This window comes from Hypanus sabinus, chromosome 2 (genome assembly GCF_030144855.1).
Source record: "Hypanus sabinus isolate sHypSab1 chromosome 2, sHypSab1.hap1, whole genome shotgun sequence".
NCBI classification, from domain to species: Eukaryota; Metazoa; Chordata; class Chondrichthyes; order Myliobatiformes; family Dasyatidae; genus Hypanus; species Hypanus sabinus.
Window position 1 is genome coordinate 56,313,314 of NC_082707.1, and position 14,121 is coordinate 56,327,434.

The 14,121-nt window shown below is 41.0% G+C and overlaps 1 protein-coding gene across 1 annotated transcript in view; it reads left to right on the forward strand.

The window, feature by feature from the left end:
* The window catches only part of kcnab1a (potassium voltage-gated channel subfamily A regulatory beta subunit 1a), a 213,576-nt gene that overhangs the window by 135,970 nt on the left and 63,485 nt on the right, over positions 1-14,121 (forward strand). Inside the window, exon 3 of the mRNA XM_059946445.1 lies at positions 13,035-13,072. Coding sequence (XP_059802428.1) covers positions 13,035-13,072 — 38 coding nt within the window. The remainder of the gene's footprint in view (positions 1-13,034; positions 13,073-14,121) is intronic.

The window sequence follows — 14,121 nt, forward strand, 5'->3', positions numbered from 1 at the left end:
CCACATGATCATGACTTGGAAATATGGTGGTTGATTCTCATCATCACTGGGTCTAAATGCTGGAATGTCCTGCCCAACAGGACTGTGGGACTCTTTTTTTGAGGGCCTGTGTTGGTCAGTGTCGACCATGGATGTTGCATCCCAGCAGTCTACTTGACACACAAGCCAGGGAGGGTCGATATGGAGAGCAAGCTGTGGCCCATGTGGCAGGCTTACCTTCTCCACGCAGCTGATGAATCCAGAAGAATGACAGACACCGATTCATTTCGGCACCAGCAGCATTGCAGAAGTTACCAGAGAGCGGTGAACTCAACGCAGGGCTGCCTTGGGGATTCCAGTTCCTGATTCTTCCTCGGTGTTTATTCCCGAAGCCTTCCCCACAAGTGGCTAAGGCAGCAAGGCAGCCGAGGTTTGAGATCAGAGTCTTCCTGCTCCTAGGTGAGCTGCCAACCACGGTTGACGAGCTCCATCTGCTCAAAGTGACTGTTACAAATGCACCAGTAACACATTTTTACTCCATCTTCTGACAGCAGGGCTTAGTAGCAAAGCCACACGTGAAGGCCAGGAGCTGGATTTGGTTGTTGGAGGTTATTTGAGGTGCACACCATTGAGAGCATTTAATAGGTAGTGGGAGCTTATCCCCACTACCACCCCCTGCTATAACAACCTTAAGGAACCAAGGACTCCTTTTACTGAAAGAGGAATTACATCAATCCAAGAAGGTGCCCCCCCCCCATCCATTTCTTTTTTGCACTTAGGAATAGTCAATAAATATTGCCCATACCAGTAACAGACAAATGCGCCCTCGCCCTGATTAAAAAAAAATTAAAAATTACCAACAAACAGCACTCAGCAAATTAAGGATTTTGCATTCTCTCTTTTTCTCTGGCCCTCATGTGCCCTCTCCCCATAATACAGCTTGTTCTGCCCACACATGCATTCGCATACACAAATATTTAACCAGAATATATTAAATTTTTGATTTTAATGTCTTTGAAAAGTAGTGAAATTTATGATGAATTCAATTGAAAGTAATATAAAGGCATATTTAGAACACTAGATCGAGTTAAGCAGCTTTAAAAGCTATTCTCTGGCTGCTGAATAGTGAGGGGTATAAAAGGAATAATAACAAAATACTTCAGAATTTCATATCGGTATAAATTGGAAGTCAATAAAGCATTCCTATGTTATGTTATGCAATAAAAGGAAATCTGTGAATTAGAATGAGATAAATTATCATTGACGTTTGTCATGAAATTTGCTATTTTGTGGAAGCAGTACAGTGCAAGACAAAGAATTACTGTTATAAAAATAAATTGTGTAAAAGACACTATGTGGTACTGGAAGCATGGTGACACTGGCAGACTGCCCCCAGCTGTTCCTAAAATGTACCCCTTCCCTGATGGTAGTAATGAAAGCGGCCATGTTGCAGTTGGTGAGGGTCCTTATGATGGATGCTGCTTTCAAGTGACACCGATTTTGGAAGGTGCCCTCAGTGGTGGGGATGACTGTGACTGTGATGGGGCTAAGACCCTTTGTGGCCTCTTTTGATCTTGATATTAGAGCCTCCGCACCAGAAGGTATGCGGCCAGTTAGAATACTCTCCACCATACATCAGTTAAAAATGCTTGTTAGAGATCTTGGTGACATACCAGATCTCCTCAACTTCCTAGTGAAGTATTGCTTTGGTGGGCTTTCTCAATGATTGCATCAATGTGTTAGGCCCAGGATTGATATTCTCATGTGAAGATGCCCAGGAAATTGAAGTTGGCTCACCCTTTCCACCACCTACCCCTCAGTGAGGCCTAATGATATGTTCTCTTGATTTTCCCTTTCTGAAATCTACAATCAATTGATTCCTTGGTCTTGTTGACATTGAATGCAAGGTTATTGTTGCAACACCACTCAACCAGCCGATCTGTCTGACTCTTGTACACCTCCTCATCCACATCGGAGCTTCTACCAACAATAGTATTGTCAACAGCAGATTTACAGAGTCCATACAACAATGGATTCTAGTGTATATTTTTAATGTCACCAAAATTAGGCTTAAAATGAGGTTTAGCATTTTATTGCTGGAAATAGTATTTCAGGCCTTTTTAAATGATGTTGATTCAACTTTTAGCTTAATTTTCTATAGTTTCTAATACTAGGGGCAAACTCTGGAAAAAAATTCCTTTTTAAACAGAAACTGAAAATACAGATGAATAACTTTGTGGAAATTTTGCATGTGGGAGCATATCATTATGGTCCAACAAGTATATGTGGGCTCTTAGGAGAGCAATCCCATCAGTTCCATTTCCTTACTCTTCCCCATTTGTCCTATAAATGATACAAGTGCTTACCCAGTTGTCTTATGAAGGCAATGATACATTCTGCTTTCACTACTGTGAGAAGTAGTGAATTCTAGATCTTTGGAGTAAATACTTCTTTCTTCACCTTCTTCTTACAACTGCTGCCTGAATTTTTAAATCTGTGTTCCATATTCTGGAAGTATCTTCAGCTTCCTTCTAATTACCATTTCTGAACTGCTTATGATCCAACACACACATGGTTAATAACTGTGAAATGGATTGTGGCAGACAGGAGATGTAATAGTGGAATGAACAAAGAAAACAGATGAAAGTCCTGGAAGTACTCAGCAAGTCAGGCCACATCTATGGGACGTTTCAAATTAACTCTGTTTCTCGAACCATAGTAATGCCTCGTCTGCTGAGTATTTCCTGCACTTTCTGTTTTTGTTTTAGATTTCCTGTATCTGCAGCTCGTTGTTTTTGGCTTTTTTCACATAACAGGTGCAATTCAATCCAGAAAAAATATCTGATGTTATGCTTTGGCAGCAAATCTGAAGAGAGGGAATATAAACCAGAGGGCACATTTACAAAACTGGCAAGTTGGGAAAATGCTTAAAACTTAAGAGACCGTGTGTTTTATAAATTGAGGCCTCAAGCACAAAAGTAAGGTGGTTACGATGAATTATTGTAAAACGGGGTTAGATGCATTGGTGCTGTTCTGAGGGAAGATGTGAAGGGTAAACTTACAAAATGCAATTTGGAAAAGCCTTGGAGAAGATGCAGAGACTATATATTAGAATGATAGCAGGATAGAGGGATTGTAGTCATGTGGATTTAATGGAGGAGCTGCTGATATGATCTTTGGATTAGAGGAGATAGAAAGGATATTTGAAAAAAGTATTTAAAATCATGAGGAATCTGGACAGAATAGAATAAGACCATAGGTAGGCTTCCGTTAGTCTCAGTAGACCATGGATTTGGGCCTTGGTAAGTTTCCAGGGCGTAAGCCTGAGCAAAGTTTTTTTTTATGCAAGACCGGTGCAAGCTGCAAGTCTCCTCTCTCCAGGCCTCCGATGTTGTCCAAGGGAAGAGCACTAGGACCCATACAGCTTGGCACCGGTGTCGTCGCAGAGCAATGTGTGGTTAAGTGACTTGCTTAAGGACACACACGCAGCCTCGGCCAAGGCTCAAACTGGCGACCTTCAGATCACTAGACGAATTCCTTAACCACTTGATCACGCGCCAACACAAAGACCATAGGACAGAGGAGCAGAATTAGTCCAATCAGCCCTCAGGATGATCAAAGAGAGGAAATAGAGTGAAGGTGATTGGCAAAAGACCAAAAATAACATGAGGAAAAAGTTCCTCAATTTACTTTAGTTAATATATAGAGAAAACAGAGGAACTACTAAGTTTTCATGATTTAAATGGTGGTAGGTAAATAGAAAATAACTTTATTTATAGGAAAGGCTTGGAGGTCAACAAGCTGAGAATGGCTTCTTTGGCATTGTAACATTCAAGATTGGGTAAACAAATCACAAATGAAAAAATCTATAGATGCTGGAAGTCCAAGCAACACACAAAAAATTCTGGAGGAACTATGCAGGCCAGTCAGCATCTATGAAAAAGAATACAGTCAACGTTTCAGGCTGAGACCCTTCAGCAGGACTGGAGAAAAAAAGAGATGAAGAATAGATTTAAAAGTGGGGGAGGGGAGAGAGAATCACAAGGTGATAGGTGAAACCTGGAGGGGGAGGATGATGTAAAGAGCTGGGAAGTTGATTTGTGAAGGGTGTATTTTTTTCATGAGCAAACACGAGGTAATCTGCAGTTGCTGGAAATTCAAACAACACACACAAATGTTCCTACCAGCATTTCGTGTGTGTTATTTTTTTATGAGGTGATTTGTTTGAGTGATCAAGAACCACACAATCAGCACAGTTCCAGCACTTGCCCTGCAGAGAATTTAAAAAGTAAAAATGCTTTGAAGGCTTTTGGCTATGTCAGTGAAAGCACTTTAATAAATTGGCCAACGTAAACACATCCCATGCATGTATTTTAAGAACCTAATATTTGTTTTTTCCAGAGGAAGAAAGGGTTAAGTTGATGTTTCTCTTGTTGGTTAAACTGCCCTCTGCTTACCCCTGAGTCACTCACTAATTTTCCCGTTTATTTCCATAATATTTAGCTACTCTCACACATGAGAAATAATTAATGATCAAAATTTGTTTGTTTATTTCTTCTGGACATTGAGTTCAGGTTGACGGGTTCGGTGATGTCCCAAGAGCAGAGGGAGAGGTGCGGACCCACAATGAACAGTTCATTCTGTTTTATTTAGAACTGTACAGTACCAAGGAAAATAATAAACCCTATGCCAACATGGCAATTAACCAAAAACTGGAAATCTAGCTGAAGGCTCACGCCATCACTACAGCTTGAAATCTTAATACCTCTCCTTTAACAGCATCGTCCAAAGCACTAGGCTTCTTTCCTGGAACGTGGACTAGGGTAAACAATGAGTGTTGTCATTGCTGTGTTTCAGTCGAGACTTGACAAGATATAAATGAAAGAAAGGGAATTAGATACACCACAAAGAAGCCCTAATTGGCTGGAATGTGCATTCGCCTGCGTGTGATTACTGACCTCTTTCAGTTGCCCGCCTCTGAAGGCACCTAGACTCCCAAGACAGAGTCTGAGGCTGTGACAGAGCACCCACCCACCACCCCACCCCCCAGAGCTGCAACTCCCGAGGCACCAGAAACCTGTGCCCGCTGGAAGTCCCAGATGAGAGACTGATCCAGGGTGTCATGAGCTGAAACCCAAGAATGTACCTCTGAGCCGGTGGCATTAACATCATGAAATGCTTTGAGAAGCTTCTTATGGAGCACATTAAAGCCTTTCTCCCGACTACATTGGAAGCTGTCCAGTTAGCTTATCGCTGAAAGTGATCCACCGATGATGAGGCCTCTGCCCTCCACTCTGTCCTGTCCCACCTGAAAAATGAGCTCTCATATGCCAGACTGCTGTTAATAGACTTCAGTTCGGTGTTCAGCACCATCATACCCTCGCGGGGTCTCAACACCTCCCTCTGCAATTGAATACTGGACTTCTTACCAGAAAGGACACAGTCAGTCCGTGTAGACAGCAACATCTCTGGTCCCATTACGCTAAGTACTGGCACTCCCCAAGGCTGTGTGCTCAGCCCACTGCTGATACATGACTGTGTCACAGGATCCAGCTCAAACTCGTCATTAGGTGACAGTTAATCAGAGCTGTTGGGGGTCGCTGGGGTGGCATGGCTTGAAGAGCCCAAAGGGCCTTCTCCATACTGCATCACTGAATAAATTAATGAACCTTTCCAAATATCTTTTAAGCACTAATTCAACAAGTCTCTAAACCTTCCTCTGGCAGCTCTTTCCATATACCCACTATTCTCTCTGCCCCTTGAGTCCCCTTTAAACCTTTCCCCCCTCACCTTAAACACATCCCTTTAATTTTCAGCTGCTAATGAAATATGGAGAGTGGCTTCCCATAAGTTTCATTCCCTTACACAAATGTGTAGGAAGGTGCTTTGTCAACTCAGTAAAATGCAAAAAAACACAATGTACTCCCCACCAAATAAAGTACTTTGGTTAAAAATACTCTCTCCGTGTGTAGGAAGATGGTGAATGGGATCACTGATGGTTTTGTGCACTAAAGGACAATTGTGTTTTGGATACAATACTGCAGTTACAAAATCACAGGCTTTCAGTCACTTTTTAGCAGTCGTTTTACTTGGGCTGTCTTTCTAAAGTATTTTGGAAAGTCGTACAATAAATCTACAAAACTTCTTGTGATGCAAGAACATTTTGTGGCATTGTACTTGGGCAGTGCTCAGGAAACTGACACTCAAGTAACTTGCAGCATACCTTCTGGAGGCTCCAAGTAGAACAAGGTATATTCGAAAGGCATATTCACAATTGAAATTAAAATAGCAATGTTTCAGTTGATAGTGATTTTATAATGATAAAACTGATAATATTGATGTAATATGTGGCCCAGACTAATGATCATTTAATGGTAGTGGTTGGAACCTTTTAATGTAATTCTTCATTGTGTTTTCTTGCTGTAACATTTCTCAGCACCTTGAGAGAAGACTGATGGATCAATGGATTTAATTAGATTTGCCCTGCTTTAGTGGAGAGGACCTGAATGCCCCTGTTTAGCAGCAGGGCAAAAGATCGAGCTGAGACTTGCAGAGGCTGAAAGTTTTTTTCTGCATTCGATGATTTCAGCCTTCTCTTTTGACATCACATCAAATAAACCCGGCTGGTTTTTGGTATTGATGAAGATCTCAGTAGGAGCCATAATGGACGATTCACTTGTTCCTTCAATTTGAAATTTATTGTGAATGCTAATTGGCTATGTCTCATTTCACCAGCATGACAGATTACCAGAGGTTGGAGCACGATAAGTTGGCTGGGAGTCCTCTGTATTTGCTTAGAACCCCTTATACAGAACATCAGGTCAAACATGGGCAAGGATATACACTGATCCCTTGGCTAATGAATTGGTATTCTTCTGTTTTGAACTGCATTTGGAAGAAGCAGTTGTGAAGATGTAAGACGCCAATGTGAAGACGTAAGAAGCCATGTGGTCCTTATTCAATTTTGAGCTCCTTTTCCTGATTATACTCCTTGTAGTTCTCTGATGGACAGGGCACATTTGGGGATTCTGATAGCTAGGTCCGAAATGAATGTTCTTTTGAATATAATTTTCAAACTAATTTATTATTCTTGTACTTTGTTGAGGTTGTTTCAGACAAGTGAAAAATGTTAGTCCTTTCAAAGGATAATTAAGGATAAACAGTATAAAAACCCTTGTATGTTCAAAAGCATTCTAAATCAACTGCACTGGGGAATGTGTGGTAATTTACTCTGGAGCCCAGGATAATGATATTGTTTATGTATAACAATAACAGGTTGTTGAGCTCACAATAATTGTAAAGTATGGGCATTCAGTACAACTGTGCACAATATCTATGCCTCACTCCCAAAGTCATGCTCCTATGTCTGCTTCAAGCGGTGAACTAATTTGGACAAATTTAACTTTGAGTGGCAGAACAGAGATAGGTTTCTTCCCCAACGCTTCATAGGATATAGTGCAATAGGGAACAGGTTGCCGTGGTAACAATTGGAGTGGGTTGACCTTGCTCTTACCATGAATAAAACTTTATCTGGTGACATGAGAGGCAGCATATGATGAGTGAAGTATCCGTGCAGGCTTTGAGTGCTGGATTCACCAGTGAGGGCTCAGATAATGATGGGCCCCTCGCCTTTAACTGATTTCTTCTATTATGACCTCCTCCTATGTTTGAGGCCCAAGGGGTTTCTAAAGTGCATTGCACAATTAACTGTTGCAGCAGCGATTTTAAAAGCTAAATGTTGACCCTGCTGTGTGCTTGGGGTTTCCATGGAGACATGATTAAAATCTGCAATCCAACCTCATTGGAGTTGCATTTAGGCCTGATCAAGTAACATCAATTTCTTTTCTTGAAGGCAGTGGCCAAGTGTTCTTATTATAATGATAATCTGATGGTTTCATGATCATTGCTATGGCACAAACTTTTTGTTTCAAATCTGTTTCATTCATTAAATACAATTTCCCCGGCTGCTGTGGTGGAGTTTGAAATATTCGCTGATCACCTGTCCAGGGCTGTGCAGTAATGTAAATAGTTGCAATATCCACCATATCAATAAATGACTAAGATATTGGGAAAGTAAGGCGCACATGTTCGAGTATGGTCAGCCAACAAAGAAAGACAGGGTGGGTAAGCAGTGTGAAAGAAAGCTCCTAATTATAAAGAGGTACAGGTGTAGTTTTTAACAAATAAAATGAAGTGAGGGATTTTATGTTTAATGAAAGGACCCTGGTCAGACCCCACTTGGAGTACTGTGCTCCGTTCTGGTCGCCCCACTACAGGAAGGATGTGGAAACTATAGAAAGGGTGCAGAGTTATACAAGGATGTTGCTGGGATCGGTGAGAATGCCTTATGAGAATAGGTTGAGTGAACTCGGCCTTTTCTCCTTGGAATGACGGAGGATGAGAGGTGACCTGACAGAGGTGTATAAGATGATGAGAGGCATTGATCGTGTGAATAGTCAGAGGCTTTTTCCCAGGGCTGAAGTGGCTGGCATGAGAGGGCATAGTTTTAAGGTGCTTGGAAGGAGGTACAGAGGAGATGTCAGGGTAAGTTTTTTCACACAGAGTGGTGAGTGTGTGGAATGGGCTGCCGGCGACAGTGGTGGAGGCGGATATGACAGGGTCTTTTAAGAGACTCTTGAATAGGTACATGGAAAAATAGAGGGCTATAGGTAGCCCTAGTTAATTTCTAAAGTAAATACTTGTTGGACACAGCATTGTGGGCTGAAGGGCCTGTATTGTGCTGTAGATTTTCTATGTATTTGTATTTCTGTGAAACCCGTTACACATTTTATTGAACTCCAAAACCGAAAGCACAAAAGCACACTAAAAATCTTCATGTAATAATGACATCACATCAGACCAGCCTCTCAGTGTCAAACCACAACTCAGTGTCAGTGGCTGTGAATTATGTACATTTCTCCAAATTATGTTACCCTGCATAAAGAAAATGGTGGAGAAAATGCATTTTCAAATAGGAGGATGGGAGAACCATTTTGGAGATAAACTCAGTAAAACAGATTACTTTTTAAAATGTGAAATGGAGATCCACAGAATAGTTCGGTCTGTTGCTGAAAAGGCTAAAGCAATGCAGGGTCCTCGCATTTGGAATTGTAAGATACTACTGCAAGAAGTGTTCATTATATCATAGCCAGACTAGAGAGAACATTTCTGTGTGCCGTACCATAAGACCGTGGATAAATACCATAACCAAAGGAGCAGGATTCGGTCATTCGGCCAGTGAGTCTGCCCGTGCAGTTCATCATGGCTGATTCATTTTCTTTTCAACTGCACTCTCCTGCCTTCTCCTTGTAATCTATCATGCATTGACTAATGAAGAACCTATCAACCTTTTCCTTCAAAATACACTCAATGACCTGGCCTCCTGAGCTGTCAGTGGCAACGAATTCCAGAAATTCACCGCCCTCTGGCCAAAGAAACTCCTCCTCATCTTTGTTCTGAATGGAAGTCCCTCTATTCTGAAGCTGTGCCCTCTGGTCTTAGACTACCATGCCATTGGAAACATCGTCTCCACATCCACTCTATCTTGGCCTTTCAACATTCGATAGATTTCACTGAGATTCCCCCCTCCCTCTTCTAGCTTCCAGTGAGTAAAGACCCAGAGCCATCAATCACTCCTCATATGATAAGCCTTCCATTCCCTGAATCATTCTCGTGAACCTCTCCTGAACCCTTTCCAATGTAAGCAATTCTTTCTTAGAAAAGAGGCCCAAAACTGCTCACATACTTCAAGTGAAGCCTCACCAGTGCTTTATAAAGCCTCAACATTATGCCCTGTGTTTTTACATTCTAGTCCTTTTGAAATGAATGCTAATATTGCATTTGCCTTCCTCACCACTGACTCAGACTGCAAATTAACTTTTAAGAAATCCTCTACGAGGACTCTCAAGTCTCTTTCATCTTGGATTTTTGAATTTTCTCCCCATTTAGGAAATAGCCTATGCTTCAATTCCTTCTCTCAAAGTGCATGACTATAGAATTCCTGACACTTTGCCCATTCTTCTAATCTAAGTCCTTCCATAGTCTCCCTGCTCCTCCACCGATCTTTGTATTGTCCACAAACTTGGTCACAAAGCCATCAATTCCATCTTCCAAATCATTGACATGCAACATAAAAAGGAGCAGTCCCAACACCGGCAGCCAATCAGAAAAGGCTCCCTTTATTTCCATTCTTTGCATCAGCCAGTGCTTTATCCATGCTAGTATCTTTCCAGTAATACCATGGGCTCTTATCTTATTAAGCAGCCTTATGTGCAGCACCTTGTCAAATGTCTTCTGAGTATCCAAATACACAATACCCACCAATTCTCCTTTGTCTATCCTGCTTGTTATTTCCTCAAAGAATTCCAACAGATTTAACAAGCAAGATTTAACCCTAAGGAAGCCATGTTGACTTTGGCCTATTTTATCATTTACCTCCAAGTACCCCAAAATCACAAACTTAACAATCAACTCTAGCATCTTCCCAACCACTGAGGTTGGGCTAACTGGCCTATAAGTTCCTTTCTTCTGCCTCCCTCCCTTCTTAAATAGTGGAGAGATATTTGCAAATTTCCAGTCCTCCGGAATCATGTCAGAATCTAGTGGTTCTTGAAAGGTTATTACTAATGCCTGCACAATCTCTTCAGCTGCATCTTTCAGAACCCTGGGTGTAGTCCATCTGGACCAGGTGACTTATGTACCTTTAGATGTTTCAGTCTCCCAAGCACCTTCTCCCTATTAGTACAACTACACTCCCTTCTGCCCCTTGCTAGTGTCTCACCTCTGGCACACTGCTGGTGTCTTCCACAGAGAAGACTGATGGAAAACACTTATTCAGTTCATCCACCATTTCCTTGCCCCCATTACTAACTCTGTAGTGTCAATGTCCAATGGTCCAATGTCTAATCTTGCATCTCTTATTCTTTTGGTATCTCTGATACTATTGTCTAGCATACCTTTATATTTCATTCCCCTCCCCCAATGAATTTATAGTTGCCTTCTTTTGGCTTTCAAAAATTTCCCAATCCTCTAACTTCCCACTAATTTTTGCCCCATTATATGCCTTTGTGTTTGCTTTCATGTTGGCTTTGATTTCACTTGTCAGTCACAGTTGTGTTATCCTGCCTTTAGGATACTAGAGGGATGTATCTAGTATTGTATCATAGACTGCACCTTCCAAGTTGCTGTCAGAAACTCCAGCCATTGCTATTCTGCTGTCATCCCTGCTAGTATTTCCTTCCAATCAACTTTGGGTAGTTCCTTTCACATTACCTCTGTAATTCCCTTTGCTCCACTATAATCCAAATACATCTGACTTTAGCTTCTCCCTCTTAAATTGTAGGGTGAATTCTATCATATTATCATCACTGTCCCCTAAGAGTTCCTTTACCTCAAGATCGTCAGTCAATTCTGGCTCATTGTACAACATCCAGTGGGTTCAACCACAAGCTTCTCTAAAAAGCCACATTGTAGGCATACTACAAATTCTCTCTCTTGGGATCCAGCACCAATCTAATTTCCCCAATCTACCAGCATATTGTAATCCCCCATGACTATCATAACATTGCCCCTTTGATATCCCTTTTCTATCTCCCGTTGTGATTTGTAGCCCACATCCTGGCTTCTGTTTGGAGGCCTGTATATAACTCCCATCAAAGTCCATTTACCCTTGCAGTTTCTATGTTTCTGATCCTTTTTCTAATGATTTGATTTCATGTATTACCAACAGCGCCATGCCTGTCCTTTCAATACAATGTGTATCTTTGGATGTTACGCTCTCAACTGTTTCTTCTTTCAGCCATGACTCAGTGATATCCACAATGTCATACCTGTCAATCTTAATATGGGGCTACAAGATCATTTATCTTGTTCCGTATACTGCATGCATCCAAATATAACTTCTTCAATCTTATATCCATCATCCGTTTTGATTTATTCAGCTTTTACACAGCAGCTCATCCCACTGAGTGCAATGTTGCCCTATCACCAGCTGTCCTTCCTAACAGTCTCACTACACATTGCCTCTGCTTGTAAACTAACAGCCCTGCCCTCAGCCCTATCACTGGTTCCCATCCCCTTGCCAAATTTATTTAAACCCTCCCCAACAGCTCTAGCAAACCAGCCTGCAAGAATATTGGTCCTCCTCGGGTTCAGGTGTAACCCATGCGTTTTGTACAGGTCATACCTTCCCCAGAAGAGATCCCAATGATCCAAAAATCTGAAACCCTACACTAGTTTCTCAGCCATGTACTCATCTGCTAAATCATTCTATTCTTACCCTCAATAGCACGTGGCACAGGCAACAATACAGAGATTGTTACCCTGGAGGGTCCTCCTTTTCAGTTTTCTACCTAACTCCCTAAATTCTCTCTTCAGGACCACCTCACTTTTCCTACCACTGTCATTGGTGCCAAAGTGTACCAAGTCTTCTGGCTGATCACCACCCCCACCCCCTTAGAATGTGAATGTATTGTTCCTGGAGGGAATGCACTGTAGATAAACAGAAATCTAAAAGTTAAATTATGAGGCAAGATTATTCAAGCTAAGGATGCTGTCTGTAAAATTTAGATTGAATAGGATAATGTTTGGAATTTCCAAAGAGGAAATTGAAATAAACATAAAGAAACTCCTTCATTATTAGGGGTTTCTAAAACTGGAGTCTGGTCTTTTTAGGTGTGATGTTGGAAAACACTTCAATGTGGAAAAAGTAGAATTTTGGGACAATCTTCTGTAAGTGGAAATTGATGTTGGGACAGTTGTTAATTTTATTTAGGAGACATATAGGAGAAAGACAGCTTGGAATAATTAAGTCACTTCAGCCCTGCTCAGGAGAGCGATGGTACAGTTTCAAGGGGTTAAATAACCTTGTACTGACTCTATGTTACAAAACAATATGCCTACCAATAACTAAAATAAGATGTTGCCTTTTGAGTTCTGCACGTATCCTATGTGACATTTGTTAAAGGTGGTTTTAATTTTTAAAAAAGTGTAAGCAAACAGCTGATTCATCTGCAATAACACTTCAATTGACTCTATTTCTGTATATTTCTTTCTAGGAACCTGGGTAACATTTGGAGGTCAGATATCTGATGAGGTAAGAACTACTTTATATGTATAAATTAAGTGACTGTTTCATTTTCTAAAGAATGAAAAAATTAGACGTATTTAGAAATAATATTTTTATTGTATTTGGCACATACAATGAGACAAATACAATAAAAAGGGAAATGTTGTTTCTAAATATATTTTTAGAACAACTCCGAATTGAAGTGCTCTCACAAATCTAGTGCATTTTCTCCTCACCTAATGACAAGCTAGTTCCTGTCAATGGCTGTGGCACAGAATACACAGGCTGTCGAAATGCTAACAGAGAGCAGGCTTCAGGGGATTGCCAGGAAATCTAAATTTAAAATAGTTAAAAGCATTCTCCACACCTGCTCTAACTGGGCACGGCTTCCACAGGACCTAATGAAGGTATAATTGGCTGAATTCCTGCTACATTCCCAAGCTACAAACATCTCTCTTCCATTTGCTTCAGCCAACGACTGATTTCAAGTGAGGGCAAAGAGCTGTTATTTATTACAGCAAAATGAACCATTAGAAGTAGGCTTACAAAATACTAGTGGTGTGTATCTTCAAACCTCGTTAGTAATGTAGCTTATGATAATAGGTATCTTTGTACATATCTTTCTCCTGTAGTTTGTGTCACTGTGGAGGGGCAGTTAATGCTTCTGTGTGGAGTTTGCTCATTCTCCTTGTGACGGAACAAGGGCTTCCTCTGGTGCTTTGATTATTTTTCCCCCCACATCTCAAAGAGTGTGAAAAGATTAATGAGTAACTGTACATTGCCCCTAGTGCAGGTGAATGGTAGAACAATAAGTGAAGGAATGGGACTGATGGATTGTATCAACTTGACAGACTGTATGACCTCCCTATGTGTAGCTGGATAGTACAATGAATAGGGGGAAAAAATAGTCAAAGGTTTGGAAACCTCTTTATGTGACATCTCTACGCACAGTACGCAGTCCCTCAGCTCCGTTCCAATATGATCAATTATCCAGCAGGTTTCTGCACTCTGTAATCATCATTTTCATTCTTTAATCATTGCAAACATTAAAAACTTCCAACAGAAAAATACAAAAT